The following is a 27,610-nucleotide window of genomic DNA, read 5'->3' as shown; positions in this document are numbered from 1 at the left end:
CTCCTGATAGGGATTGTTAGAAAATAACTGTATTATATAAAAATTAAATAATTAGGCTAGTGCTTTCTGAGGACTATGTAATAGGTACTGGATACATGCTTTATATGTATTAGTTCATTTAATCCTTGAAGCAACTCCTTCAGATGCAAGTAGTAGAATCACTTTACAGGTAAACAAATTATGGCTTATGAAGTTACTTGCCCGAAGTTACAAAGCCTATAATCAACACAGCTGAAATTTGATTCCAGGTATATCTTTTTTTTTTTTTTTTTTTTTAAAGATTTTATTTATTTATTTGAGAGAGAGAGACACAGCGAGAGAGGGAACACAAGCAGGGGGAGTGGGAGAGGGAGAAGCAGGCTTCCCGCTGAGCAGGGAGCCCGATGCGGGGCTCGATCCCAGGACCCTGGGATCATGACCTGAGCCGAAGGCAGACGCTTAACAACTGAGCCACCCAGGCGCCCCCCAGGTATATCTGACCACAAGGATGTACTTCCAACCCTTCTTCTATATTGCCTTCCAGTGTACTATTCATTACGGGGTAGAGATATATTAGGTTTTCATAGGATGGTGGTTCTCCAATGTGATACATGGAACCCTGGGGTCCCTGAGACTCATTCAAGGAATCTGCAAGGTCCAAACTATTTTTTAAAAATATAATTCTAAGATGTTATTTGCCACTTTTGCCATGTTGACATTTGCACTGATGGTACAAAAGCAACACTGGTTAAAATTGCTGGCACCTTAGCATGAATCAAGTCAGTGGCGATAAATCATACCTAGTAGTGTTCTTCAGCACCACACACATTGTAGTAAAAAAGGACCATTATATAAGAATACCCTTGATGAAGGAATAAATTTTTTTTTAATTTGTGAAATTTTAACCCTTGGTTTAGACATTTAAAAAAATATTCTGTACAATTAAATACAGTTAAATATGAGTACTCAAAATATTTCTGTTACATACCAAATTATATTGGTTGTCTTGACTTGAGGACTTTGTCTTGAGGACAAAAGACTTTGTTAAAGGTTATAACTTAAAATGTAGGTAGGACATTTATTAATATCTATGTACCAAATAAGATAGCAACTTCATAAAGCAAAAGCTTACAGAAAATTCAGAGGAAAGAACAAACACATAGGAGTATTAACATGTCACTTTGAGTCCAAGATAGGTGAAGTGAATTTAAAATAAGTAAAGATATAGAGAACTTAATAGTAAGGGATAGTTCATGGGTATATATTGAACTCTATCCTCAGGTAATTTAAATACACTTTCTTCTCAAGTGTACAGGGAACATTCACTAAAAAATTGATATACTAAGTCAAAAAGAATCCTAAAAAAGTTCCATAAAGTAGAAACAACACATAAAAACATTTTTTCAATCATAATACAGTATAGAAATGTGAATAACAAAAAATTCAAAGTCCTGTCTACCTGCAATGTAAACATTCTTTGAAATGACTTTAAGGTGAAAGGGAAGAAAACAAAATTGCAGATTCTATTTTCTACTACTTAGATGAAATGGATAATTACATAGGAAAATCCCATTTACCAGAATTCTTATCTAAGAAGAGATGGACTTCTATCTTTGAGAAGAGATAGAAAGCTTAAACAAGACTTTTTTTTTAAGTAGGAAAAAGTATCAAAAAGCTCAACAAAACACCAGCCCAGAAAATTTAAAAGTTATATTTTACTAAACGTAAGGTTAGCCAGTTTTAATGCCAAAAAGTGTCCTAATTATTTTAACATGAGTATGAAACTGATCTAGATAAAAATCTCATTAAGATAGTTAACACATATGCAACTACAGAACAGTCTCCTATCAGCACAAAAATGTCAGAGTTCTGTGCTACAGTAAGAAAATAAAATGTCAAACAGAATTCTGTGCTACAATAAGAAAATGATTGACATCATGGTCAAATGAGATTTGTTCCAGTAATGCAAGAATGGTTCTGTTTTAGGATATCCATTAATATAATTCACCTGTTAATCTAAGGAGGAACAAAAGAGTTCGTCTCCATTGATGCTGAAAAGACCTTTGGCAAAATTCAGTATGTGTTCATGATAAAAATAATAAAAAAGGAATTGATGCATATTTCTTTAATAAAACACATATACCCTATTTTTAAATACAGCATAACATTTAATGTGGAAAGACTGGCAGCATTCCCATTAAAATTGGAACAAGACAGGATTGTTCTCAGTCCCCGCTACTTAACATTGTGTTAAAGGTTTGGACAATTAGACGAGAGGACTGCTTTAGATTCATACAAATTGGGAAAGAAGAAATACAACTAGTTCTTTTTGCAAATGATAATAGAAAACCAGGAGCATTGATAATAATAGCAACTCAAACAGTAAAAGAATTCAGCACAGAGTCAAGATACATAAAATGAACAATCAATGACTTTCATATACACATAATCAGATGATATAATACCATTTACAATAGCAAAAAAAACCCCACAATATTTTGGAATAAACATACAAATAATTTCAGTTTTCCCTAAATTAATATATAAATTTCATATGATCCCTTAAAGTTCTCCTTCCCCCATCCCCCACTTTTCCTTGGAGCTAATATATGGAATACAAATATGAAGAATAGATTTTTTTTAAAGTGCTGGCACTGGGTCTTCCAGGTATTAAAACCTCTATAATTAAAATTGTAGTACTGTCAACCAAATGGACAAGCAGCCATTGAGAAATCGACCTAGATACCCAGGGAAATTCTCATATGATGGTGTTACAAATAGTGGGGAAAATGATGGACTGTTTAATAAATGGTCTTAGGACAACTGGAAAATCAGTTGGAAAAAGATAAAATTACCTCATGTGTACTTGAATAAATTTCAAATTGGATAAGAGATTTAAATACAAAATAATGTAACCATGTACATATTGGAAGAAAAGTATCAGTGAATTCTCTTGTAACCCAGAGGTAGGGCAAAGGCTTTCTCTGTTATTTAAAGTCAGATGAAATAAAATAAAATATTGACTACATTTAAGAGTCATTAATATCAAAATAGAAAAAATAATTTGCCAAGGAAGAAAACTCCATAGTCAAAGTTGGGAGACAAAAGACAAACTGGGAGGAAATATTTGCGAGGTGTATCACAGAGAGTTAATCTCTATTTTGTAAGTTTTTTAAATTAAGGGAGGGGGGAGATCAGACACCCAATAAAAAAATTGACAAAAGGCATGAACAGACTATATTACACACAGAAAAATAAGACATTAAAATGGCCCTTGAACTGCAAATTAAAACATTAGTGAGTTACCATTTCTCATTTATTAGATTGGCCAAAATTCAAAAGCCTTACAGCACTCTTTTGGGATACCTATGAAATAATCATTTACATCCATTGTTGTGAGAAGTACAAAATAATACACTTCCTACAAGGAGTATAAGGCAGTATCTATTAAAACTACATAGGTATTTACCCTTTGATCCAGTAATGTCACTTTTTGGAATTTACCTGAAGGTACTTCTTTAACAACATGCACGAAATTATTCATTTCGGCATTACTTATGATAGCAAAATATTAGAAATCACTTGACATGCCCATCCATAGGAGACATGTTGACTATTTTGTGGTAGAAACATAGTGGACAGACAGACATGGAACTAGAGAATGAAGAACGAAGAACATCTCTGTGAACTGATGAGAATGATTGAAATTCCCTGGGTGTGTGTGTTTATGTATTCTTTTTTTTAAGATTTATTTTTTGAGAGAGAGCGCAGGGAGAAGGGCAGAGGGAAAGGGAGAGGGTATCTCAAGCAGACACCCTGCTGAGCGGAGCTGGATGTGGGGCTTGATCGCAAGACGCTGAGATCATGACGTGAGCTGAAATCAAGAGTCAGACGTTTAACCAGCTGAGCCACCCAGGCGCCCCCTGGGTATATATTTTTAAGTGGAAAAAGCAAGAGGAAAAATTATAATGCATATTGTATATAGTATGTTCACTTTTAAGAAAGAAGACGGAAGAATATATGAATCTGTTTATTTTTACACAAAAACACAAAAGGATAAACTAGAAACTAATGAGATTGGTTACTTTGGGAGTGATGGAAAATAAGTGAAACTTATTTGAGTCTTGTATAGTTTTGACTTTTGAAAAATGTTAATTTTTTACTATTTATTTGGAGGGGGTGTGCAGAGGGGGAGGGAGAGCGAGAATCTTAAGCATTTTTAAAAAAATAAAATTAAATCAGCAAGGATGGGGCAGTGAACCCTGTGATTGAGTACAAACAACAAAAAAACAAATACACCTAACTGTGTATCATATTGATACTACAGAACACAGGAAAAAATTAAATAATTAACCTATTACTTTGTACTCTCAGTGGGACATATTTTAAGGATTGATATTTTTCGGCAGCAGTATTCGTGTAGTAATTCTGAGAGTTTTTTCTGTTGGAGAAAGGAATAAAAATATGGAATGGGGGAGGAAAAATAACAGTGCTATGTTAATAGAGGTATCTATGAATTCATGATTTAAATATACATATATGCATATAGATACACACACACACACATATAAAATGCTTACATATATGGTATTTATTAGCTTTGCCTACTGTTAAGATTCTAGAAGCAGTGACACCACAGTAGCAATGACCACACTTAGCATCCAGATCTTGATGTCTCAATAGCCCTCCCTACCACAAAAAGGAAAAACAGGATATTTGCAGTATTGGTTGATTCTAAATCAGGGACAGGAAAAGTAGAAAGTGGACATGGAGTATCTTCTTATATGCTAAAAAATAAGGAAGTCCCCACAAACAGGAGATACATCAAAAAGATACAAGGACCAACTTGAAGGGGTTTCCACTGGCTAAATTTGGAACAATTTGTACATTAAAATGAATAATGATGGCATGGACAATAACACTGGAGAACAAGAAACAATCCGTGAGTCCATAGTGATAAAAACAAAAGACAAGGGTTTTCACAGAAGAGAAGGCACTATTTTATTTTATTTTATTTATTTTATTTTTTTTTTAAAGATTTTATTTATTTATTTGAGAGAGAGAATGAGAGACAGAGAGCACGAGAGGGAAGAGAGTCAGAGGGAGAAGCAGACCCCCCACTGAGCAGGGAGCCCGATATGGGACTCGATCCCGGGACTCCAGGATCATAACCTGAGCTGAAGGCAGTGGCTTAACCAACTGAGCCACCCAGGCGCCCGAGAAGGCACTATTTTAAAGAATGCTACATAAAAATAGAGAATGAATAATGGAATTACAAAATTACCATTTTGCAATCACTAGTGTAACAATTGATTCTGGCAGGAATCATCAATCATGCTAAAACTATTGAGGAATGTTGAATGTTGGCAAACAGGATAATCCCATTAAAGTATTACTCCATGGATTACTAATTACAAAGGAGAGAAGGTAACTTCATAATGGAGAGATTTGTTGGGTATCACCTTAAAGCAAGTGATGGATGCATCACTGATGATGAGGGAACAGGCAGCTAGCTGAAGACAAAGCATAAGCTGACACCCTGCAACCCCCCTGCCCCCCGTAGGTTACCTGTGACATTCATCCAGGAAGCTCCCAACTGTCTTCATATTAATGCCTTGCTAGAAGGAAAAACAACCTTAACTTGACAATGGCATCTGGTATCCTGAGAGTCTTCTTTAACATATGAAAATCCTTTTGAAAACCTCCCTTTTCATTACCTCCCTCAACTCCCAAGTATATAATCAGCCACCCCCTCAACCCCGGTGCAGCAGCTCTTTCTGCCCACTGGTCCAGTCCCCATGCTTTAATAAAACCACCGTTTTGCACCAAGAATTCTTTCTTGGTCATCGGCTCCGGATATCCCCCCACCGAACCTCACCTTATCCAAAACCCCATCAACTGATACTGGGACCAACTGATACTCCAAGGAGGCATATCACCTATGGTACTATTCCTGTAAAAAATGATTAATCTGAACCTGAATGATGAGGAATGTAACCCAAATTGTGGAACATGCTAGAAACTAAATGGCATGAAAGGAAAAACAAAAGAACTGAAGACACATGACAGTCAAATACAACAAGTGATTCTTTATTGCATCCTGAGATTGGGGAGAAAAAAGGCTGTAAAGGACATAATTGGGAAAGTTGAGGGCATTATTGTTTGCATTAAATTTCTTGAAAGGGATAATGGCATTATAGTTATATATGGTAATGTTCTTTATTACCCAAGTATTTCAGGTTAAGAATTCATGACATCTGCAAATGCTTCACCCCTAAATAACTTGTGTATATGTAAAGCAAATGATACAAAATGTCAACAGTTGTTGAATCTATAGAGGTAAAATTTTGTGGAAGTACATTGTACTCTTCTTTAAATTTTTCTATAGATTGGAATGTTTAGAAGTAAAATACTTGGCAAAAGATAAAAGGCAAGGGCAAAAACTGTGTACCATAAATGGTTCTATAGGACTTTGCTTCCCTTTTTATTTTTCCTTACATCATTATCTGTACTGATATGATTCTTGACATTAAATGATACCATTGTACATCAGAGTTCTTCTTGTTCTATAAAGTGCTAAACCGGTGTTAATTGTTGTTAATATAGCTATCAAACATGGAGAGAAGGGAAATGGGGATGGGAGAAGATTACAGAAATGCCACCATCATGACTTTTAAAACATTTTATTGGATTAATGACATAAATTCCACATTGATGATCTCATAATTGAGACAACCCAATCCGTATTCTTAGAATGATTTCAAGAGCCACTATTCCTCTTCGGTAAACAATGGCATTATATGCTAGCTATCAGTGTGGGAGAATACTAAACAAAGGTGTGAATACAAGGAAGTTGGAATCAGTCTGTTCCCAGTGATTCACATCTCTCTTTATATGCAAAATATATTCATCTTTGCCCAAGACCTTCAAAAGTCTTACTGGTATTACAGTATTATCTCACAATACTAATTTAGTTCCAGGTGCAAACAAGGTTCTTTGGGTGCTGCTCTTTAAGCACGGCACTTCAAGTACAGTTCATCTTGATCTGTAGACCTTTAAAAGTAATAAGACAAGCTACCTGCCACACACACCCCACATAGAGTGGTGGGACAGGCATAGGATAACCACTGTAAATACTCCTATTTAGAATTGGGGAAAGGGGTGCACACAGAGGTCACTATTCATAGCAAATCTGAGATCCAGCTGGGCAGAAGTTGAGAATTCTTTGATTAGATCTTAAGGTCTAAGAATAATTCCTTATGGCTCTTGGATCTGTCATATTCTGCTGAGTTATCCCTCCTTTCTGTTTTTTTTTAACTGAGATGTAATTCAGGTACTATGAAATTAACTTTTTAAAAAGTATACAATTTAGTGGGCTTTAGTATACTCATGCACCAGGTTTTACAACCATCACTACTATGATTCTAGAACATTTTCATCATCCTAAAAAAGAAACCCATTATCAGATTAGCACTCATTCCTCATCCTTTCCTATCCTCCCCCAGGATCTGGGAACCACTAAATCTATTCTCTGTCTCTATAGATTGCCTGTTTTAGACATTTCATATAAATGGAATCATACAATGTGCAGCCTTCATTTAGCATAATATTTTCAAAGTTCATCCTTTTAGTATGTGTCACTTCTTCGTTCCTTTTTATGATTGAATAATACTCTGTTGTATGTATCTATACATTCACCAGTTCATGTTCATTTGGGTTGTTTCTACTTTTTGTCTCTTATGAATAATGCTACCATGAACATTCATGCACTCATTTTTGCTTGGACATATGTTTTCAGTTTTGGGGGGTATATACCTTGGAGTGGAATTTGCTGGATCATATGTTTACATTTTTGAAAAACTGCCATTGTGTTTTCCAAAGTGGCTACAGCATTTTGCATTCTCACCAGCAGTGTTTGAGGGTTCAGATTTCTTCATATCCTCATGAGCACTTTATCTGCATTTTTTATTATAATGTTCCTTTTGGGTATGAAATGATATCTCCTTGTGGTTTTGATTTACATTTCCCTCATGAGCAATGATGTTAAGCATCTTTTTCATGTGTTTATTGGCTAGTAGTAACATTCTTTGGAAAAATATCTACTCAAATCATTTGCCATTTTTTATTTGGGCATTTGTTTTTTTATTGTTGATTTATAAGAAGAGTTCTTTATATACTGTGGACACTGGACTTTTATCAGACATGATCTATAAATATTAACACCCATTGTGTGGACTGTCTTTTTGCTTCTTGATAGTGTCCTTTGAAGTACAAAGGTTTTCAATTTTGATCAAATCCAGTATATCTATTTTTTTCTTTTGTTGCTTGTGCTTTTGGTGTCATATATAAGGAATTGTTGCCTCAATCCAAGGTATGAAGATTTACACATATGTTTTCTTCTAAAGTTTTTAAGGTTTTAGCTCCTCTGTTTAGGTCTTTGATCCATTTTCAGTTAATTATTATATATTGTATGAGGTAGAGATCCAGCTTCATTTTGTATGTAAATATCCAGTTGTCCCAGCACCTTTGTTGAAAAGACTATTCTTTCCCCCATATCAAAAATAAATTGACTTCAAATGTAAGGGTTTATTTTTGGGCTCAATTCTACTACATTCATCTATATGTCTAACTTTATGCCAGTAACACCTTGTCTTGATTATTGCACTTTATAATAATTTTCAAAATCAGGACATGCTAACACTTCAATTTAGTTCTTTTTCAAGATTTTTTTTTTTTTTTTTTTTTTTTTTTTGGCTATTCTGGGTTCCTTGCATTTCCATATGAATTTTAGATCAACCTGCCAATTTCTACGAAAATGCTAGCTGGGATTTTGATGGGGATTGTGTTCAATCTCTTTGGGAAGTATTAACCGTCTTAATATTACATCTTGCAGTTCATGAACACAGGATGTATTTCTCCTTATTTAGGTTGTTTTTAAGTTTCATCATTTTTAGCATACAAAATGTCTACTTCCTTTGTTAACTTACTCCTGTATTTTATTCTTTGTGGTCCTGTTGTAAATGGAATTATTTTCTTATGTCATTTTGGAATTGTTTCGTGCCATTGTATAGAAGTAAAATTGATATTTGTTTATTGATATGATTTTCTGTAGCCTTGCTAAACTTAATCATTAGCTCTAAAATTTTGTGTGTTTGGATTCCTTAGAAATTTCTATACATAAGATTGTTATGGATCACTATATTGTACACATGAAACTAATATAACACTGTATGTCAACTGTAGTGGAATTAAAAATTTTTTTAAAAGATTATGTTATGTACAAACAGAGCTTTACTTCTTTCTTGCCAATCTAAATGCCTTTATTTTTCTTGCCTAATTGCCCTGCCTAGAACCTCTAAGTATATGTTGGATAGAAGTGGTGAGAGCATATATTCTAGTCTTGTTCCTGATCTTAGGTGGAAAGCTTTCTATCTTTCACCATTAAATGTGATGTTACTTGTGAATTTTTCATTGGCACCCTTTCTTAAATTGAGGTAGTTTTCTTCTATTCCTAACTTGTTCAGTGTTTTTAGCATGAAAGCTTACTGGATTTTCTCAAGTACTTTTCTACATCTATGGAGATTTGGCTCTTATCTCTTATTAATGTTTTATTACAATGACTGATTCATTTTTATATGTTAAACTGACCTTGCATTCTTGGGATAAATTCTTGGTGTATAGTTCTTTTTATGTGTTGCTGGATTCTGTTTGATAGTATTTTATTTAGGATTTTTGTGTCTCTTCATAATGGATAGTTTTCATTTGGCGTGGTAGTTTTCTTTTTATGTGATTTCCTTCTCTAGTTTGATATAAGGCTAATATTGCTGTCATAGAATGAATTGGGAAGTGTTCCTTCCTCATCTCTTTCTTAGAGTTTGTGAAGGATTTGGCATTAATTTTTTTAATGTCTAATATAATTCACTGGTAAATCTGTCCCTGGGCTTTCTTTGTGGCAAGTTTTTTAGTTATTATTTCAATGTTTTTATTTATTATAGGTCTATTTACATTTTCTGTTACATCTTTGAGTCAGTTTGGTAGTTTGTCTTTCTAGAATTTAGCCATTTCATCTAGGATTGTAATTTTTTTTCTTTTTAAAAATTTTATTATTTTTTAATTCCAGTATAAGTTAACATACAGTGTTACATGAGTTAGGATATCTAATTTGTTGGTGTATAATTTTTTATAGTATTTTCTGATTCTGTTTTGTGTTTCTTTAAGGTTAGTGGTGATGTCTCTTCATTCCTGATTTTAGCAACTTAAATCTTCTCTAGTTTTTTTTTTTTTGGTCAGTCTAGCTAAAGGTTTGAGAATTTGTTGATCTTTTCAAAGAACCAACTTTTAGTTTCATTGATCTTCTCTGTTGTTTTTCTATTCTATATTTTTTTCTGCTCCAACCTTTTATTTATTTCCTCCTTTTTGCTTGTTTTGGGTTTAGTTTTCAGTTCCTTTTCTCTCAAGGCAGGTAGGTTAATGGGTTGTTGGTTTGAATTTCTTTAAAATATATATATATGTGTTTACAGCTACAAATTGCCCCTAAGCACTGCTTTAACTGCATCTCATACCATTTGGTATGTTGTATTTTCCTTTTCATTAAACTTTCAGTATGTCCTAATGTTCTTTGTGACCCAATCTTTTACTCATTAGATGTTTAGGAATATGTTTTTTATTTTTATTTTTACATTTGTATATTTCCCATATTTCCTTTTGTTACTTGTTTTATTCCTTTGATTTTGGAGAACATACCTTTTATGTTTTTAATCTTTTAGTTTTGTGGCCTGACATTTGGTCTGTCTTAGAGAATTTCTACATGCATTTTTTATTATTAACGTATAATGTATTATTGGTTTCAGGGGTACAGGTCTGTGATTCATCAGTCTTACATAATTCACAGCGCTCACCATAGCACATACCCTCCCCAATGTCCATCACCGAGCCACCCCATCCCTCCCACCCCCCACCACTCCAGCAACCCTCAGTTTGTTTCCTGAGATTAAGAGTCTCTTGTGGTTTCTCTCCCTCTGCGGTTTCTTCTTGTTTCATTTTTCCCTCCCTTCCCCTATGATCCTCTGTCTTGTTTCTCAAATTCCACATATGAGTGAGATTGTATGATACATGTCTTTCTCTGATTGACTTATTTCACTTAGCATAATACCCTTTAGTTCCATCCACGTCGTTGCAAATGGCAAGATTTCATTTTTTGATGGCTGCATAATAATCCATTGTTTATATATACCACATTTTCTTTATCCATTCATCTGTCAATGGACATCTGGGCTCTTTCCATAGTTTGGCTATTGTGGACATTGCTGCTATAAACCTTGGGTGCAGGTGCCCCTTTGGATTGCTACATTTGTATCTTTGGGGTAAATACCCAATAGTGCAATTGCTGTGTCATAGGGTTCTACATGAATTTAACAAAAATATATATTCTGCTGTTCTGGGATGGAGTGCTGCATATGTTTGTTAGATAGAGTTAATTTAGTGTTGTTGAAGTCTTCTATCTGTTGATCTTCTTTCTGGATTTTCTATCCATTATTGAAAGTGGTTTAGGGGTACCTGGGTGGCTCAGTCAGTTAAGTGTCTGACTCTTGATTTTGGCTTGGATCATGATCTTGGGGTCCTGGATTGAGCCCTGCGTAGGGCTCTGTGCTCAGTGTAGAGTCTAGTTGGGATTTTCTCTCTCCCTGTCCCAGTCGTGTGAGCTCTCTAAATAAATAAATAAAGTCTTTTTTTTTTTAAGTGGTTTATTGAATAGTTTCCAACTGTTAATATTGAATGTTTTATTTCTCCTTTAATTCTGTTATTTCTTCATGTACTTTTGGGCTCTGTTCTTAGGTACATATATGTTTATAATTATTAAATCTTCTTAAGAGATTGAACCTTTATTATTACAAAGTGACCTTCTCTGTTTTTATTGACAATTTTTGTCTTAGAATAGATTTTGCCTGATATTAGTAGAATCACCCCAGCTTCCTTTTGGTTATGTTTTCATAATGTCTTTTTTTCCCCTCATTCTGTTTCTTTCAACATATTTGGATCTTTGAATTTAAAGTGTCTCTTTTGAGGGAAGTACATAGCAATACAAGCCTTTCTCAAGAAACAAGAAAGGTCTCAAGTACACAACCTAACCTTACAACTAAAGGAGCTGGAGAAAGAACAGCAAATAATAGATTTGATCTTTACAAAAAAATTTTCAAGTGTCTCTTTTGACATCATATTGTTGGGTTATTCTTTTTAATACATTTTACCAATCTCTGCCTTTCCATTTACATTTAATGTAATTACTGATGAGGTAGGATTTACATCTGTCATTTTACTATTTGTTTTCAATATGTTTTTTTTGTTTTATGTTTCCATTATTACTTTCTTTTGTGTTAAATAGATATTTTCTGGTGGACTTAAGTACCATTTTAAGTCCTTTGTTGTGTCTTTTACTCTGTTTTTTCAGGTATATTCTTAGTGGTTGTCCTGGAGATTACAGTTAACATCCTAATAGACAATAGTCTAGTTCAGATTAATACCAATTTAATTTCAATAGTATAGAAAAACTTTGATCCTGTATGTCTCCATTTCATTTTCCCTCCTCTGTGCTGTTTTTATCTTCCATATTACATCTTTATACATTGCCCACTGAGAGAGATTTGTAATTACTGCTTTATCACTTATCTTCTAAATTAGATAGGAAAAAAGTTACAAACAAAAAATACATTTATACTGTATTTTACCTATATAGTTACTGTACTGATGCTTATTATTTCTTTGTGTGGATTTGAGTTACTGTCCAGTGTCCTTTTATTAAGTCAGGTCTGCTTGAAGCAAGTTTTCTGTTTTTGTTTATTTGAGAGTATCTAAATTTCTCCTGTGTTTTCAAAGGATACTTTTGCTGAATATAAAATTCTTGGTTGACACTCTTTTTTCTTCAGTTCCTTGAATATGTCATCTCACTGCCTTCTGGCCTTTATGGGTTCTGGTGTGATATTGGCTGTTAATCTCATTGAGGATCTTGCATGTGATGAATTGAGTTTTTTTCCTTGCTGCTTTTAGGACTTGCTCTTTGTCTTTGGTTTCTGACCATTTCATTAGGATGCATCTAAATGTGGTTCTCTTTGAGTTTATCCTACTTGGAGTTTGTTGAGCTTCTTGGATATGTAGATAATGGTTTTTCACCAAATTTGAGACATTGTCATTTCTTCAGTTATCCTTTGTGCTTCTTTCTCTCCTCTCCTTCTGGGACTGCCATTGTGAATGTTGGTACACTTGATGGTATTCCATTGATTTCTGAGACTCTGTTTATTTTTCTTTCTTTTTTTCTTTATTCCTCCCCTCCTGTGTGCTCCCGTCACCTACCTACCTACCTACCTACCTACCTTCCTTCCTTCCTTCCTTCCTTCCCTCCTTCCCTCCTTCCCCCCGCTCCTTCCTGCTCTACCTTCTTTTCTCCCTTTCCTCAGAATGGGTAATCTCAATGGGCCTATTTTCAAATTCACTGATTCTCTTTTCTGCCAATTCAAATATATTGTTGTATCCATCCTAGTGAATTTTGTATTTTAATTAGTGTATTTTTCTCTTGAATTTCTAGCTGTTTCTTTTTAAAAACTTTATTTTTTATTTGCTGAGATATTTTCCTGATACTTCCCTTTAGTCCTTTATACATGGTTTTCTTTAGGTCTTTGAACATATTTAAAATGTCCGATTTAAAGTTTTTGTCTAGTAAGTTCAGTATCTGGGTTTCTTCAGAGACATTTTCTGTTGATTTAGTCTTCCTGTGTATGGGCCATACTTTCTTGGGTTTTTTTGCATTTCTTGTAATGTTTTATTTAAAAACCCGGATATTTTAAATAATACAATGTGACAGTGGTAGAAATCAGATTATCCCCCACCTCAGGTTTTGTTGCTATGTGTTGTTTGTTTGTTTAATGACTTTTCTGATCTAATTTTGTAAAGTCAGTATTCTTTGTATTGTGTGGCTATTAACATCTCTGCTTAGTTAACTTAGTGGTCAGCTAATGATTGGACAGGGATATCTAGAACCATAACATTGTCAGTCTTTGCCTTGGGACAGGCTTCCTCAAAAGTAGGGAAGGAGGATGGGAATAAAGCAATTTAAAACAGTATACAGCTTACTCTTCTTACTGAGAGTTAGCCAAGATTTGGTTAACTCCAGAGTTCTTTTGTTTAAAGGAATGATACCCCACACACAAAAAAAATTAAAATTAAAAATCCACATGAGTCCCACAACGTTATCAAGAGAGTCAGATCTGGAGAAAAACCATCATTTTTTTGAAGCTGTTTTCCTGGCTGTTCCCCTGATTTGGTCTTAGCTCAACCTTTCTTAATTTTAGCCTCATTTGCTATATGTGTATCTGAAAAATTTCAAAATAATCAAGACCTAGTTTCTTTATGTTTAACAATTCTTCCTTTAGTCTATCTCCCTCCTTACATTTTATTGTAATTAGCAAGAAGAAACCAGAGGGCACTTTGCTTTGCTTAGAAATTTCCCTAATAGATCAACCAATTTATTAGGCACATTTTCTACCTTTGAAGTTACTGCAAACAGTGTTTTTTTTTGTTTTTTTTTTTAAAGATTTATTTATTTATTTGAGAGAGTGAGAATGAGAGAGAGTACATGAGAGGGGGGAGGGCCAGAGGGAGAAGCAGGCTCCTCGCTGAGCAGGGAGCCCGATGCGGGACTCGATCCTGAGACTCCAGGATCATGACCTGAGCCGAAGGCAGTTGCTTAACCAACTGAGCCACCCAGGCGCCCTGCAAACAGTGTTATAAAACTTTCTGCCACTACAAAATAAGTATATTCTTTCCTCTACTTTCCAGTAACATTTACCTCATTGTCCTACATATCCTCACCCTACACATCTTATCAAAAACCATGAAGCTCCTATTAACAACTTCTTCAAGGTACTTTTTGGCTTACCATGTTAATTCTCTCCAAAGCCCACTGCCTGGTTCTAAAGCCAAACCTACATTTTAGACTTTTATTACAGCAACATCCCACTAACGTGTACCAAAATCTTATTACTATTTAGCAAATTATCCCCAAAATTTAGCAGTTTATTTTTTTTAAACATTTTATTATTTGATAGAGACACAGCGGGAGAGGGAACACAAGCAGGGGCAGAGGGAGAGGGAAAAGCAGGCTCCCCACTGAGCAGGGGGAGCCTAATGCAGGGCTCAATCCCAGGACCCTGGGATCATGACCTGAGCCGAAGGCAGACGCTTAATGACTGAGCCACCCAGGCGCCCCAAAATTTAGCAGTTTAAAAAAACTATTATCTCATATTTTCTCTGAGCTGGGAGTCTCAGCTGGAGATTTGGCTGCCGTCGAGGGGTCAGCTAGGATTATAGTCATCTGGGATTTCATTGATCTGGAATATCTTCTTTCAAGGTCACTCACTGGTTGTTTGCAGGGGACTTCAGTTCCTCTCCTGAGCCTCCCCATAGAGCTAAGAGTATGGCTTCCTCCAGAGGGAGTGATAAGAGACAGAGATTGAAGGACGGAGTAGGAGATGGGGGAGGGAGGTGACAGCAAACACTAACATTCAGGAGTATCCAAGATAGAAATCACATTCTTCTAAACTTGATCTTGGAAGTGACAGACTTCTTTAGTATGCTGTAACTGACCCATACCACCACCGATGCAACACGGAAGGGGCTACACAACAGAATGAAGCCAGAAGGTTGGAATCATTGAGGACTATCTTGAAACTGGCTATTACAAAAAGCTTGTTAAACTTCTGAATTAGTTAGGTTTGAAAAATTAAGAGATAGGGCAAAAAATAAGTTATTTCTATCTTCTTGGGGATAGTAGACACTATTTCCATGTGGTAGCATTCTCTCTTCTAGCCAAATATTTATTACTTGCCTGACCTTTGGAAACATTAAAATTCCTGGTCTGTATCTCTAGTTAACTCGTTTGCTTTTTTATAGTTATGACAGCTTGTACACATAATCTAGAAGGCTCTAGCTAATCAGCATTTTCTTTGTCTCTTTGGCTTTCTCTTTTTTTAATTAATTAAACATATACTTATTCCGTGCTCGCTTCGGCAGCACGTATACTAAAACATATACTTATTCCCCAATATAAAGAGCCAAAAACTGAGAACATGAAAAAAAAAATAGAGTAGCACAATGTATTCTGCTTTAAACTTAGCTCTAAACTTAACCCTAAAGTTATAGCCCCAGTATCTGGTCTTTTTTGGTAAATTTAATTATTTTGAATTTATAAGGTATCATTAGTCAATAAATTATAGCACAGTTAAAATATCTAGAAGAAGTAAATCCAGTATCTCCTTTTAACACATAATACAAAGCAAAATTAGGTTTGGAAAAAGATGGAGAAGAATGTTCACAGAAGCCTTCAAAGATGCCTGGAGGTAATAATCAAGAAATTATATAAATTGGGAGTTTTTATGTACAACATGGAAATTTCTTGTTTTGGTAAGCCATGTCATTTAGGGTACATGTGCTAATAATGCTATCTATTCTGGACCAAAAAGTATCAAATATACTTAAAAGTTAGGTCCTTTGTATTCTCCCAGTTAGCTAATAATTTTATATTAACCTAGTTAATATTTTTACTTATTTGGCATTTTGTGACTTAAATATAACTACTCAATCTACATCTTAATGGTAATGTTGACTAGACGGTTAAAATGCCAAGTACAGGAATTAAGTATTTTATCTACAATCTTACATAACCTTAAAATATCCTGTGAGTAGGCCCTATTTTGAAGGTTCTGTTATCATTTCCAGTTTTATGAACAGAGACACTAAAACCTGGAAGGGATATGTAACTACCCTAAGTTTGTAAGGATGGCTAAGATTCCAACCTATAGCTAAGTCCCTTTTTCCCCAGTATGTAAAAACAATAGTGCCTTTCTTCCCTACTGGGTTCTAAAGGAAGAATAAGTGTGAAGGATAAAATGTTACATTTTTTTGGCCCCCAGTTTCTTCTCTCAGATGTTTTATCAGAATTCAAGATTTTTTTGTTTTGAAAGAGGTAATATAAGCATGTTTATTTTATAACATCTCCAAAACAACACCCTGTGATCAAATGTATTGATATTTCTGCAGGACTATAAATAGATTCATTTCAGCCCAGATCACATTTTGCTACCAAATTTAGTGGTGGTCATGGTGGAAGTAGTTTGTTGCCTTTCCTCACCTCCATATATTACATGTTTTCAAACCATCTTGCATTTTAGAGTCATGTATCTATAATTGTAGATGTTAGTTGAGGAACTTGCCTTCAGATTTCTTAGACATGTGCTCCAGCTAATGTTGAACCCCAAAACTAAAGAGACTTACTCCTTCAGTCTCAGACAGCCCTGGATCAGAGCAGGCCTATTTACATAACACTGCTCTGCCTGGGTAAGAGTTGAGGTATTTTTTTTTCCTTTTTTTTTTTTAATTATGTTATGTTAATCACCATACATTACATCATTAGTTTTTGATGTAGTGTTCCATGATTCATTGTTTGCATATAACACCCAGTGCTCCATGCAGTACGTGCCCTCTTTAATACCCATCACCAGGCTAACCCATCCCCCCACCCCTCTCCCCTTTAGAACCCTCAGTTTGTTTCTCAGAGTCCATAGTCTCTCATGGTTCGTCTCTCCCTCTGAGTTGAGGTATTTATTTATTTATTTATTTTTTTTTTTTTAAAGATTTTATTTATTTATTTGAGAGAGAGAGAATGAGAGACAGAGAGCATGAGAGGGAGGAGGGTCAGAGGGAGAAGCAGACTCCCTGTCGAGCAGGGAGCCCGATGCGGGACTCGATCCTGGGACTCCAGGATCATGAGCTGGGCCGAAGGCAGTCGCTTAACCAACTGAGCCACCCAGGCGCCCCTGAGTTGAGGTATTTAAAGAGCAAAGAATGAGTATCTCTAGTTTCACTTCTAAGAGGAAGAGTTATGGAGCCTAATCACATCTGCATAGTCATCCTTCCCAATTTACCTATAGTTCTGCCTCTGAAGGAGCAGAGTAAATAAAAGGATTAGAGTGAGGCCAAAAGTGTGTGTGTGAAAAAGCCACCACCACCCATTTTCCTCAATACCAAAACTCTTTATTATTATTATATACTATGTTTACAAGTTGTCCTTATTCTACACCTCTATTATATAAAATCATTCAATTGTTGTATCTCTTGTACAAGTTTCAAGTAGAAGTGTGTATCACTACTGACCTTCATTATAGTTGTAGCTGATCAACATGTTTTGGGGTCAAGGATTGATTAAGACCCTCAACAATGGGTATTGCTGTGTTTTATAGGAGAATCTTAGTAGATGCATGCTGAAATACTTAGGAGTGAAATGTCGTAATTGTACACTATACTTTCAGCGGTTCTGCAAATTAAAAAAAGTTTAAAAAGTGAATATGGAAGATACTAACAATTCTTGAATCTTGGTAGAGGCTGCCTATATCACTTTATTTTCTTTATTTTTTCTTTATGATTGAAATTTCTCAATATAAGTTGAGGAAAGGAAAATTTTTGATGATGACATTTGGGTTATATATGGAATACATATTTGACAGAATTGAACAATTTAATGGTAATAAATAGTTATAAGAGTTTAGATGTTTTGTTGAATAGTTAATGCATGCACTTACTTTGTATATTAGGTTACAAATTGGGTAGTTACAATTTATGTTCACATTCTTTTTTTTTTAATTAACATATAATGTATTATTTGTTTTAGGGGTACAAGTCTATGATTCACAATTCACAGCGCTCACCACAACACATACCCTCCCCAGTGTCCATCACCCAGCCACCCCATCCCTACCACACCCCCCTCCCCTCCAGCAACCCTCAGTTTTTTTCTTGAGATTAAGAATCTCTTGCGGTTTGTCTCCCTCTCTGGTTTTGTCTTGTTTCATTTTTTCCTCTTTTCCCCATGATCCTCTGCCTTGTTTCTCAAATTCTACATATAAGCGAGATCATATGATAATTGTCTTTCTCTGATTAACTTATTTCACTTAGCATAATACCCTCTAGTTCCGTCCACGTTGTTGCAAATGGCAAGATTTCATTTTTTGATGGCTACATAATATTCCAGTGTGTGGATGTGTGTATATATTCCACATCTTCTTTATCCATTCATCTGTAGGTGGACATCTGGGCTCTTTCCATAGTTTGGCTATTGTGGATATTGCTGCTGTAAACATTGGGGTGCAGGTGTCCCTTTGGATCATTACATTTGTATCTTTGGGGTAAATACCCAGTAGTGCAATTGCTGGCTCGTAGGGTAGCTCTATTTTCAACTCTTTGAGGAACCTCTATACTGTTTTCCAGAGTGGCTGCACCAGTTATGTTCACATTCTAAGTGTTTTAATATCTAGTAGAATACATTTGAATTAAAACCCTGAAAATAAGCTGTTCTTCTTCTATGTCTAATTCTTCGTCTGTATTTAAGTTTGGGACTGAAAATGTTTGGTTTTTTTGTTGTTGTCATTCGAGGATTTTATTTATTTGTTTATTTATTTATTTGAGAGAACACAGGTGCATGTGGTAGGGGGGCAAAAGGGGAGGGAGCAGGAGAATCTCAAGCAGACTCCGCGTTTAGCAGGGAGCCCTTCTTGGGGATTCATCTCACGACCCTGAGATCATGACCTGAGCCAAAATCAAGAGTGGGATGCTCAACTGACTGAGCTACCCAGGTGCCCTGGAAAATGTTTGTTTTTAAAAAATGATTAAATATGCCAAGTTTGGGTTGATATAATACTAATTAAATCTACAAGGTTTCTATTGCTAAGTCCTAGAAGCCATTAGCAATTGTGGACTGAACTGAAGACTTCTGAAACCATTAATTTTTAATAAAAATAAGTTTAAGTATTGGTATTTTCCATTTCTCTTTTTTAATGCCTATCATGTTTATTTCTTCCCTAGATCTTCCTCAGAACTGTGATCCTAACATTCCCTTAGTTGCTCAGGAATTAATGAAAAAGATGATACGTCAGTTTGCAATTGAGTATATTTCAAAAAGTGGTAAAATTCAAGAAAATAGAAATGGTTCAATTGGACCAAGTCTAATATGTAAAAGTATCCAAATGAATCAAGCAGAAAACTCCTTTCAGGAAGAACAGGAAGGCCCCTTAGACCTCACTGTGAATCGAATGCAAGAACAAAATACTCAGCAAGGTAAGATTTTGTGTGTGGTGTATGTGTGTGTGTGTGATTCATAATTTTATGTTTTAGTATTTAATATACATAAAGCCTTACATTCATAAAGAAAATTTATTTTAGAAGTAATATTACTTGCAATTAACCTATGTGATATGAACTAGAGAGAAGTGCTGAATTTTGTATTTGACTTTGTTTACGAAAGAGGAAATTTGAGTTGCTCTTGGTCTCTTTTCACAATAAAATGTATGGTGAGAGAATCTTAACAAGCAGCTTAAAAGCAAAGAATACAAATAGCTGTATAAATTATTTTTAAAATGTATAGCTGAGAACACTAAGCACTTGCTATTCAGTTTTTTACACTTAGGTGAAAAATAAAAAATAGATTTTTTTTTTCAATTATTTATGATGTAACTGAGGAAAAAGAAAAGTTAATATATGTGATAAATATAATCATGCAATTAAGTATATAGAGATACATTTTTCATAAGAAGTCTGAATGATGAAGGCTATGTTGGACTTATCTAACAGTTAATTGAAGAAGAGCCATGATTTACAGAGGAAAGGAAGGAAGGACCTTTTGAGTGCTTGTGGGGGGTGCCAAATATTGTTTGCCTGGAGAAGAGAGGACAGGTATCTTTTGTTAACACAGGTTAGGGATAGTGTTGTCAGTCCTTGGAGTCAGGAAAATATCATCATTAGATTTGATCACAGAGGGCAGTGTGTGTTTGGGCTCTAGAGTATCTAGTCAGTGTTTAAAGAAGATAGTCATTTCATTGTATAAAGCAGATTAAAATTGAGAGTGGATGAAATATGGAATGATTTTCTCTTTTTGCCTCCCTAATTTTAGGTTGTGGGAGTTTACTTATGTAGAAAGATCTGAGAAATATTAAGATAATAATTAGACAGTTTATAAGCAGAAATGTCAAAGATGACTATGATATGAGGCTTGAGGAAAAAATATATCAACACAGAATTTTGGAAAGTAGAAGGCATAGGATTTTTAGAATTTTGCTTTTTTTTTTTGCTTTTCCGTGTTTCATATCCTCTTAGAGCTCTTTGTCAAAGGCAGTTCAGTGTTCTAATGAGACTAAAAGGTTTTGGTATCTGACAGACTTGTGGTTGACCAGCTCTGCTACTTAATTACTTGAACAAGTAACTTTACCTATTGGAGCTTTAAGTTTCCTCATTTGTTATTTGGCATTAATAATAGCAAACTCATTAGAGCAATGTGAAAATTAAATATGAAGTAACGAACTCATAAAGGATAGTCGAACACTAGTCTCCATGCTCTGTACCTGCTTTTCCTTACTACCACAGAAGAGAAGTCTTAGAAGTAACATGATAGTTATCTGTAAATATTTGTGTGGCTATTACATTAAAGTAGGGCAGAACTTTCTTTAAATAGCCCAGTGAGTAGAATTAGGATCTAGAAATTAGGTGGAAACAGAAATATTTCTAAGGATCAGACATTTCTCCAAGTGAAAAGTGGTTGCCTTATCATTAGAGGTATTCAAAAGCATTAGATGAGTGGTTGGAATAAGTGACATTTTTAAAAGTCAATTTCCAATCCTTACATTCTATGATTCTATGAACTTAAGTGATAAGGCAAACCCAAGTATAGACAGAAAACAAGTAATGTAAATTTTTTAAATTACTGTGATATTCTTGGCAAAGTACACAGATAATATATGTGAACATCCTTTTCATCCGAAGATTAAAAAGAGTAATGATAGTGGATATAAATCTATACCTTAAATAAATAGTCTTCTTGATGATTTTGGTGGATTACTTCTTATCTTATATGATTATAGGAATCATTTAGTCTAGTGTGGCTTGTAGTATAGAGAGCAAGGGAGAGAATATTAATAGATTAAGCCAAAGAAATAGATAGAGACCAGATTATGAGAAAGTTACACAGGAAATATTAAAGATTTTGACTTTCTTAGGGCCACAGATTGCTTCAAGCAGAGAGTAATAAAATTAGATTTTTTTTTTTTAATAAAGCCATTCTGTGGTATAGATTGGGTAGGCTCTAAGTTTGCATACTTGCACATGAAATCCTAAAAAAAAATGGAGCACATATCCTTTGATGCATTTGTGTGTGCATGTGTGTGTGTGTATGTATATACACCAATATCTGTACTAATCTTTCCATAAATTAAAATTTTTAAGGTTGAAATAAAGATGTTATAAACAATTTTTAAGTATCTTGCTAATTGTGACTTCACTGCTGGTATGTTATTACACAGTATAGACTTTGGGAGAATTTTATTAGTGATGATAGAAGATATAAATCCATATTTCAAATGGTTTTCCTAAGAATTAAAATTTTGGAGGGTGCCTGGGTGGCTCAGTTGGTTAAGCGTCTGACTTCAGCTCAGGTCATGATCTCAGGGTCCTGGGATCAAGCCCCCGCGTCCAGTCATCCAGTCGTCCAGTCATCCAGTTGGGGCTCCCTGCTCAGCAGGGAGTCTGCTTGTCCTTCTCCCTCCGCCCCTCCCCCCACTGGTGCTCACTCGCTCTGTCTCTCTGTCTCTCTCTCAAATAAATAAATAAAATCTTTTAAAAAAAGAATTAAAATTTTTGGCCTGATTTCACTGTTCTTACCTATAATCAATTAAGTGCTTATACTAGCATACTAGCAGTAGCTGTGTTCTGCCTTTATTTGCTAGTGCTTACATTTTTCATAGTATTCTCGCTTTATGATGTCTTAACACTACTCATTTAAGCCCATTGTTCATTCTGTGTGTTACTTTATTCAAATTAGATAATGTAATCTATAAATCTAATGGCTAATCTAACCATAAATAATGTGAATAATTTATGGGTAGTGTAACTTATAAATCTTTAAATTATCAATCATGGTTTTGTAGGTAAACTTCATATAACCTTAAAGCAACAGATAATTTCTGTCTTTTACAGACTATTTTAAAGAATAGAAAAGAGAAATGTTGGTATAATCTTTATACCAAAAACAGACAAAAATAGCAAAATAAAGAAAAGTTGCAAACTAGTCTTACTTACAGACATAGGTATAAAAATCCTAAATAAATATTAGCAAAATGAATATAGTGAAGTATAAAAACATAATAAATGATGACAGGGAAGCAAAGATGATTCCACATTTGAAAAACCTCTATGATTTTCCACATTACCAAAAAAAAAAAAAGAGAAAAGAAACATATCATCCTAATAGTTACAGAAAAATTCTACAAAAGCTGACACATTTATAATAAAAAATGTTTATCAAATTAAGAGTAAATGTGCACTGCCACTACCAAAAATATCATATCCTAATGATGTAATGGACAAGACAACAATGCACACGATCACCAATTTTCAACATTTTCCAGACCATAGAGTAGCATAGACTTAAGTAGCATGATGAGAAAAAAAATAGAAGTATGAAAATAAGCAATAATAAATATGTTATAAGGCAAGAATGAACAAAATTGTGGTTGCTTACAAACAGGATGGTTGTGTATGTAGAAAGTGTGAAAGAATATCTAGGTAAACTTTTAGAACTGATAAAAAGTTCAGAAAAGGTACTGCTCACTAGATCAGTATATATTACTGCAAATCAGCAACCACCCAGTTAGACAATCCAGTTTTTAAAAAATCTCATTTACAATAGCAACAAAGCAGAAATGCACCAGAACACCGAAGAATGAAACTAATAAACTGCTTCAAACATTATGGATAACATAATACTATTGAAGGATGGAAAATGAGACTCCCAAAATAAGTTCCATTTTAAATGAATGGACAGATGCTAAAAGATGGCATTTCATCCTTAATATGCTTGTAGATTCAGTGTCATTCCAGTCAAATTCTCATTGGGTTTATTGTGAAAAATGACTTGCCAATCCTAAAATTTATGGGCAATACTTAAAGAGCTAAGCATAACTTAAGTCAAGGTGATTGGGGGAGTTCCTCTAAAACATATCAAGACTTACTTAATGCAATACAGTTAAAACATGGTGCTGTTGGACATATACAAATCAGTAGAACAGATTAGCAGTCTGGAAACTCTCCAGATGTTAGTGGAATCTGGTACAAGACAGAGATGTCATTATAAATCACTGGGAAGGATGGCCTATTGAATAAATGGTTCCAGGACAACTGGTTATCCATGTAGGGCAACAACAACAACAAAAAAGAGGATTCCTACCTCACACCACTCACAAAAGTAATTCCAGTGGGTTATAGGGCTAAATGTGAAAAGAAAAACTAAAAGAAAAGATATAGGATTAAATCCTAATGAACTCAAAATAAGGAAGACTTTCTTAAGATTGCAAGAATAACAATCCATACAATTTTGTAAATTTGACTGTATTAAAATAAACTTAACTATTATAAAAGTCACTATGAACAGAGGGCAAATTCAAGCCTCAAATGGAGACCGTATTATAACTGATGTAACTGGCAACCCATTCAACTAACAGAACGAAACTACAGTGAATGAGAAAAACACAGCTATGTAGAAAAATAGGCAAAACACTTGTCAGAACAGAGTTAGCCATATAAGGAAAGAAAAAGATACTCAAAAGAATATCCTACCCAGCCTCTGCCCCAGTATAGGGTTCTTTTATTCTATCATATAAGAGATGGTAATTCAACCACTGATTGATAATAAGTACTTGCAAAAAATCTTTGATAGCTCTGATAATTAAGCTCATATCTCTGAAATATCCACCCCTTGTTTTATATTTTTTCTATCTGCAACAATATTTTGCTTAACAGTACTATAAATATTTGTAGAAATTATTGTAACTCTAAGATTTCTCTTTTGGGGATTTTTCCCCTGTCTGCAGCAATATGAGAAAATTTACTCCTTCTACTAGTGCTGTAAATATTTATTGAAACTATTATGTCTCTCTAAACTTCTGTTTTCCAGGCAAATCTTTTCATCTTTTTTAATTGTTCTTCATAAGTCAGTTTCCATATTCCTCATTTTCCTTTCCCTCTCTTCTACAAACTCTAGACTGGCTTAAAATGTAGTTACCCAGAGGGGAACATTGGCATTTACTTCTCCATTGTACTTTCTAACAAGGTATTTGAAATATTAGAGATATTTCTTTGTGCACTTTCATTTCTACAGATTTGTATAAATACTCTGAGACTCAGAAACTGGGAGGAAGTAAGTCATGCATTGCTTATACCAATGATTCTTTTTTGCCCTGGCACACTAAGTTAAAAAACAGGTAGAAATAACATTCGCATATCATTTTTTTTTTTTTTAAGATTTTATTTATTTATTTGAGAGAGAGAATGAGATACAGAGAGCATGAGAGGGGGGAGGGTCAGAGGGAGAAGCAGACTCCCTGCTGAGCAGGGAGCCCGATGTGGGACTCGATCCCGGGACTCCAGGATCATGACCTGAGAGCCGAAGGCAGTCGCTTAACCAACTGAGCCACCCAGGCGCCCTCATTTTTTTTTTTTAATTTCACTCTTAATCTGGGACCAAACTAAAAACTTCTCCTAAATTCTAAAGTACAGGAAGAAATTTGCAAGTTATAGACTTTATCATTATTGTGATACTCATGAAGAATTTACCAGTCCTATACAAAACAAGATCAAATATGGGCAGAGATGAAACAGCATGTCATTGGCCCTGTTGGTGTAGATTTCTGCCATGAGGTCCAGTGATACTCTCCTAGAGCTTTCTTTATAATTTCTCACTGCATTGCAATTGTTTCCATGTTTATCTTTCCACTATAATATATCTTTGGAAGCAGGAACCTGTCTTTTCATTTTTGTATTCCCAGTACATGTATGATATATGACATGTTCAATTTATTAGATTTAAAATCTTCATTGTTTTCAAATGCTACTGACAACTAAAATGAGAATTGAGACTTGATCATTGGATTTATGATTCTTTAGCAATGAAATTTTTTATTTTAATAATTTTGAATGGAAAATGCCTTAATACTTTCTTAAACGAACACATGAAACATTAAGTGTCATGATGAACATTAGTTATTGCACTGCCTTGTAATATCTTGACATTTTAGAATTATTTTCCCTCAAGCTAATTGGCAACAGATAAGTAAAAAAAAAATATTTTCAGAAATTACTACTACACAGCGCTACCAATAAGTTAACCTTTAGAAATCACATCCTCTAGTTTGAGTAAGATTAAAAAAAAATTATGTATGAGACTAATATCAACTAGGCTTCAAGTGAGCATTTGAGAGACTGCATTGAATAACTTACATGACTTTCACGGATATGTTTATTAAGTATCTCTTGCTGCTGCTGCTACTGTCACTACTAGTCTGGTTTCTTGGCTGAAATTAAGGTAGGTGAAGTTGTCAGCTGAGATGTTAAACTGTAATTAAGAGAGCCTTTATGGTTTTGTGATGTGATGTTTATGCTGTTTATAAATGGAGTCTGTTGTTGTTCTATGAGGAAAATACGGAACAGTTTTTATAGTTCAGTTCAGAAGGTATTTCTGTGTCCGCCAATGAAGGCAATAAAATTATCCATCTTGTTTTTCGGTGCTGAGCTTTTGTTTTCCAAGGCTAAAGACATAAAAGAAAATGTTATGTCTGTGTTTAAGATGATACCATATTTTATTAAACCTGAAGAATAAAACAATATATCTAGATTATCCATGTCGCTTTCAATCTAATATTCTCTGACTCTAGGCATAGAAGAAACAGGTGATACTTAAAAATTCCAAATCGAGGCATACCACTTACCTGCTTTAAAATCTTTTAATGGCTTCTTATTGTCCTTAGGATAAAATCTAAAATCCTGAACTTGCCAAAATCCAGCTCCTGTCTACCAGTCTCATCTTGTGTCTCTCTTTCGTTTTGGTCCTCTTTCTGGCTATCTCTCATTTTCTTCAATATGTCATACACTCTGGCCTCAGAACATTCACACATGCTCGTGCCTCTCTATAGAAACCACTCTCTACCCCCACCAATTTATTCTAAATAAAACTTACTCTTCTTTTTTTCAGGTCTTTTAAACATCACTTCTCTAACAAAACCTCCCTCACACTTCCTAAATTGCATGTACACACACACACACACACACGTGTGTGTGTGTGTACATTCTATTAATTTCCCACCAAAATTTAAGTTTGGGTCTCTTATATTTTCTCATAGCATCATGTGTTCTTTTGTAGCACTTATCACCCTTCTAATTATTTGTTTCCATCATTTATTTTGTGGTTTCTGTTTGTTAAGCTTTTTCCTGTCCTTTATTTTCTTTTAGGTTGCATTTTTCCCTTTATTTCACTTTTTTTTCCTTTGCTGATTTTCAAGTTATATACTTCACTGCTATTCTGTTGGTGGTTACACCAGAAATTCTTAAGTGTGTAATTAGCTGAACAGTTAATATAAATAACTTAGAGCATTTTAAGTTGCCACCTATCCCGACACATAGAGCTATTTTATCAGTGCTTTAGTTCTCTTTTTATGACACCACAGTTTAAGCATTGTAACTGTTTCATATCATCAGTTTTTGTTTAGATTTA

General features: G+C 34.5%; 1 protein-coding gene across 13 annotated transcripts in view; it reads left to right on the top strand.

Annotated features, from left to right (window-relative positions):
* Positions 1-27,610, top strand: part of LCORL (ligand dependent nuclear receptor corepressor like) — a 168,472-nt gene that overhangs the window by 87,512 nt on the left and 53,350 nt on the right. For 11 of the 13 annotated variants that reach the window (XM_036072083.2, XM_036072084.2, XM_036072085.2 and 8 more), the window contains one exon: positions 19,885-20,136. The exons of 1 other annotated variant lie outside the window; for it this stretch is intronic. In XM_036072083.2, coding sequence (XP_035927976.1) covers positions 19,885-20,136 — 252 coding nt within the window. Of the gene's footprint in view, positions 1-19,884; positions 20,137-27,610 lie in introns of those variants that run through there. One more of the 13 variants, XM_078068440.1, reaches the window with a different exon arrangement.

Source organism: Halichoerus grypus, chromosome 3 (genome assembly GCF_964656455.1).
Source record: "Halichoerus grypus chromosome 3, mHalGry1.hap1.1, whole genome shotgun sequence".
Lineage (NCBI taxonomy): Eukaryota > Metazoa > Chordata > Mammalia > Carnivora > Phocidae > Halichoerus > Halichoerus grypus.
The sequence above is the reverse complement of the archived record's forward strand: the minus strand, read 5'-3'. Positions and strand labels throughout refer to the sequence as shown.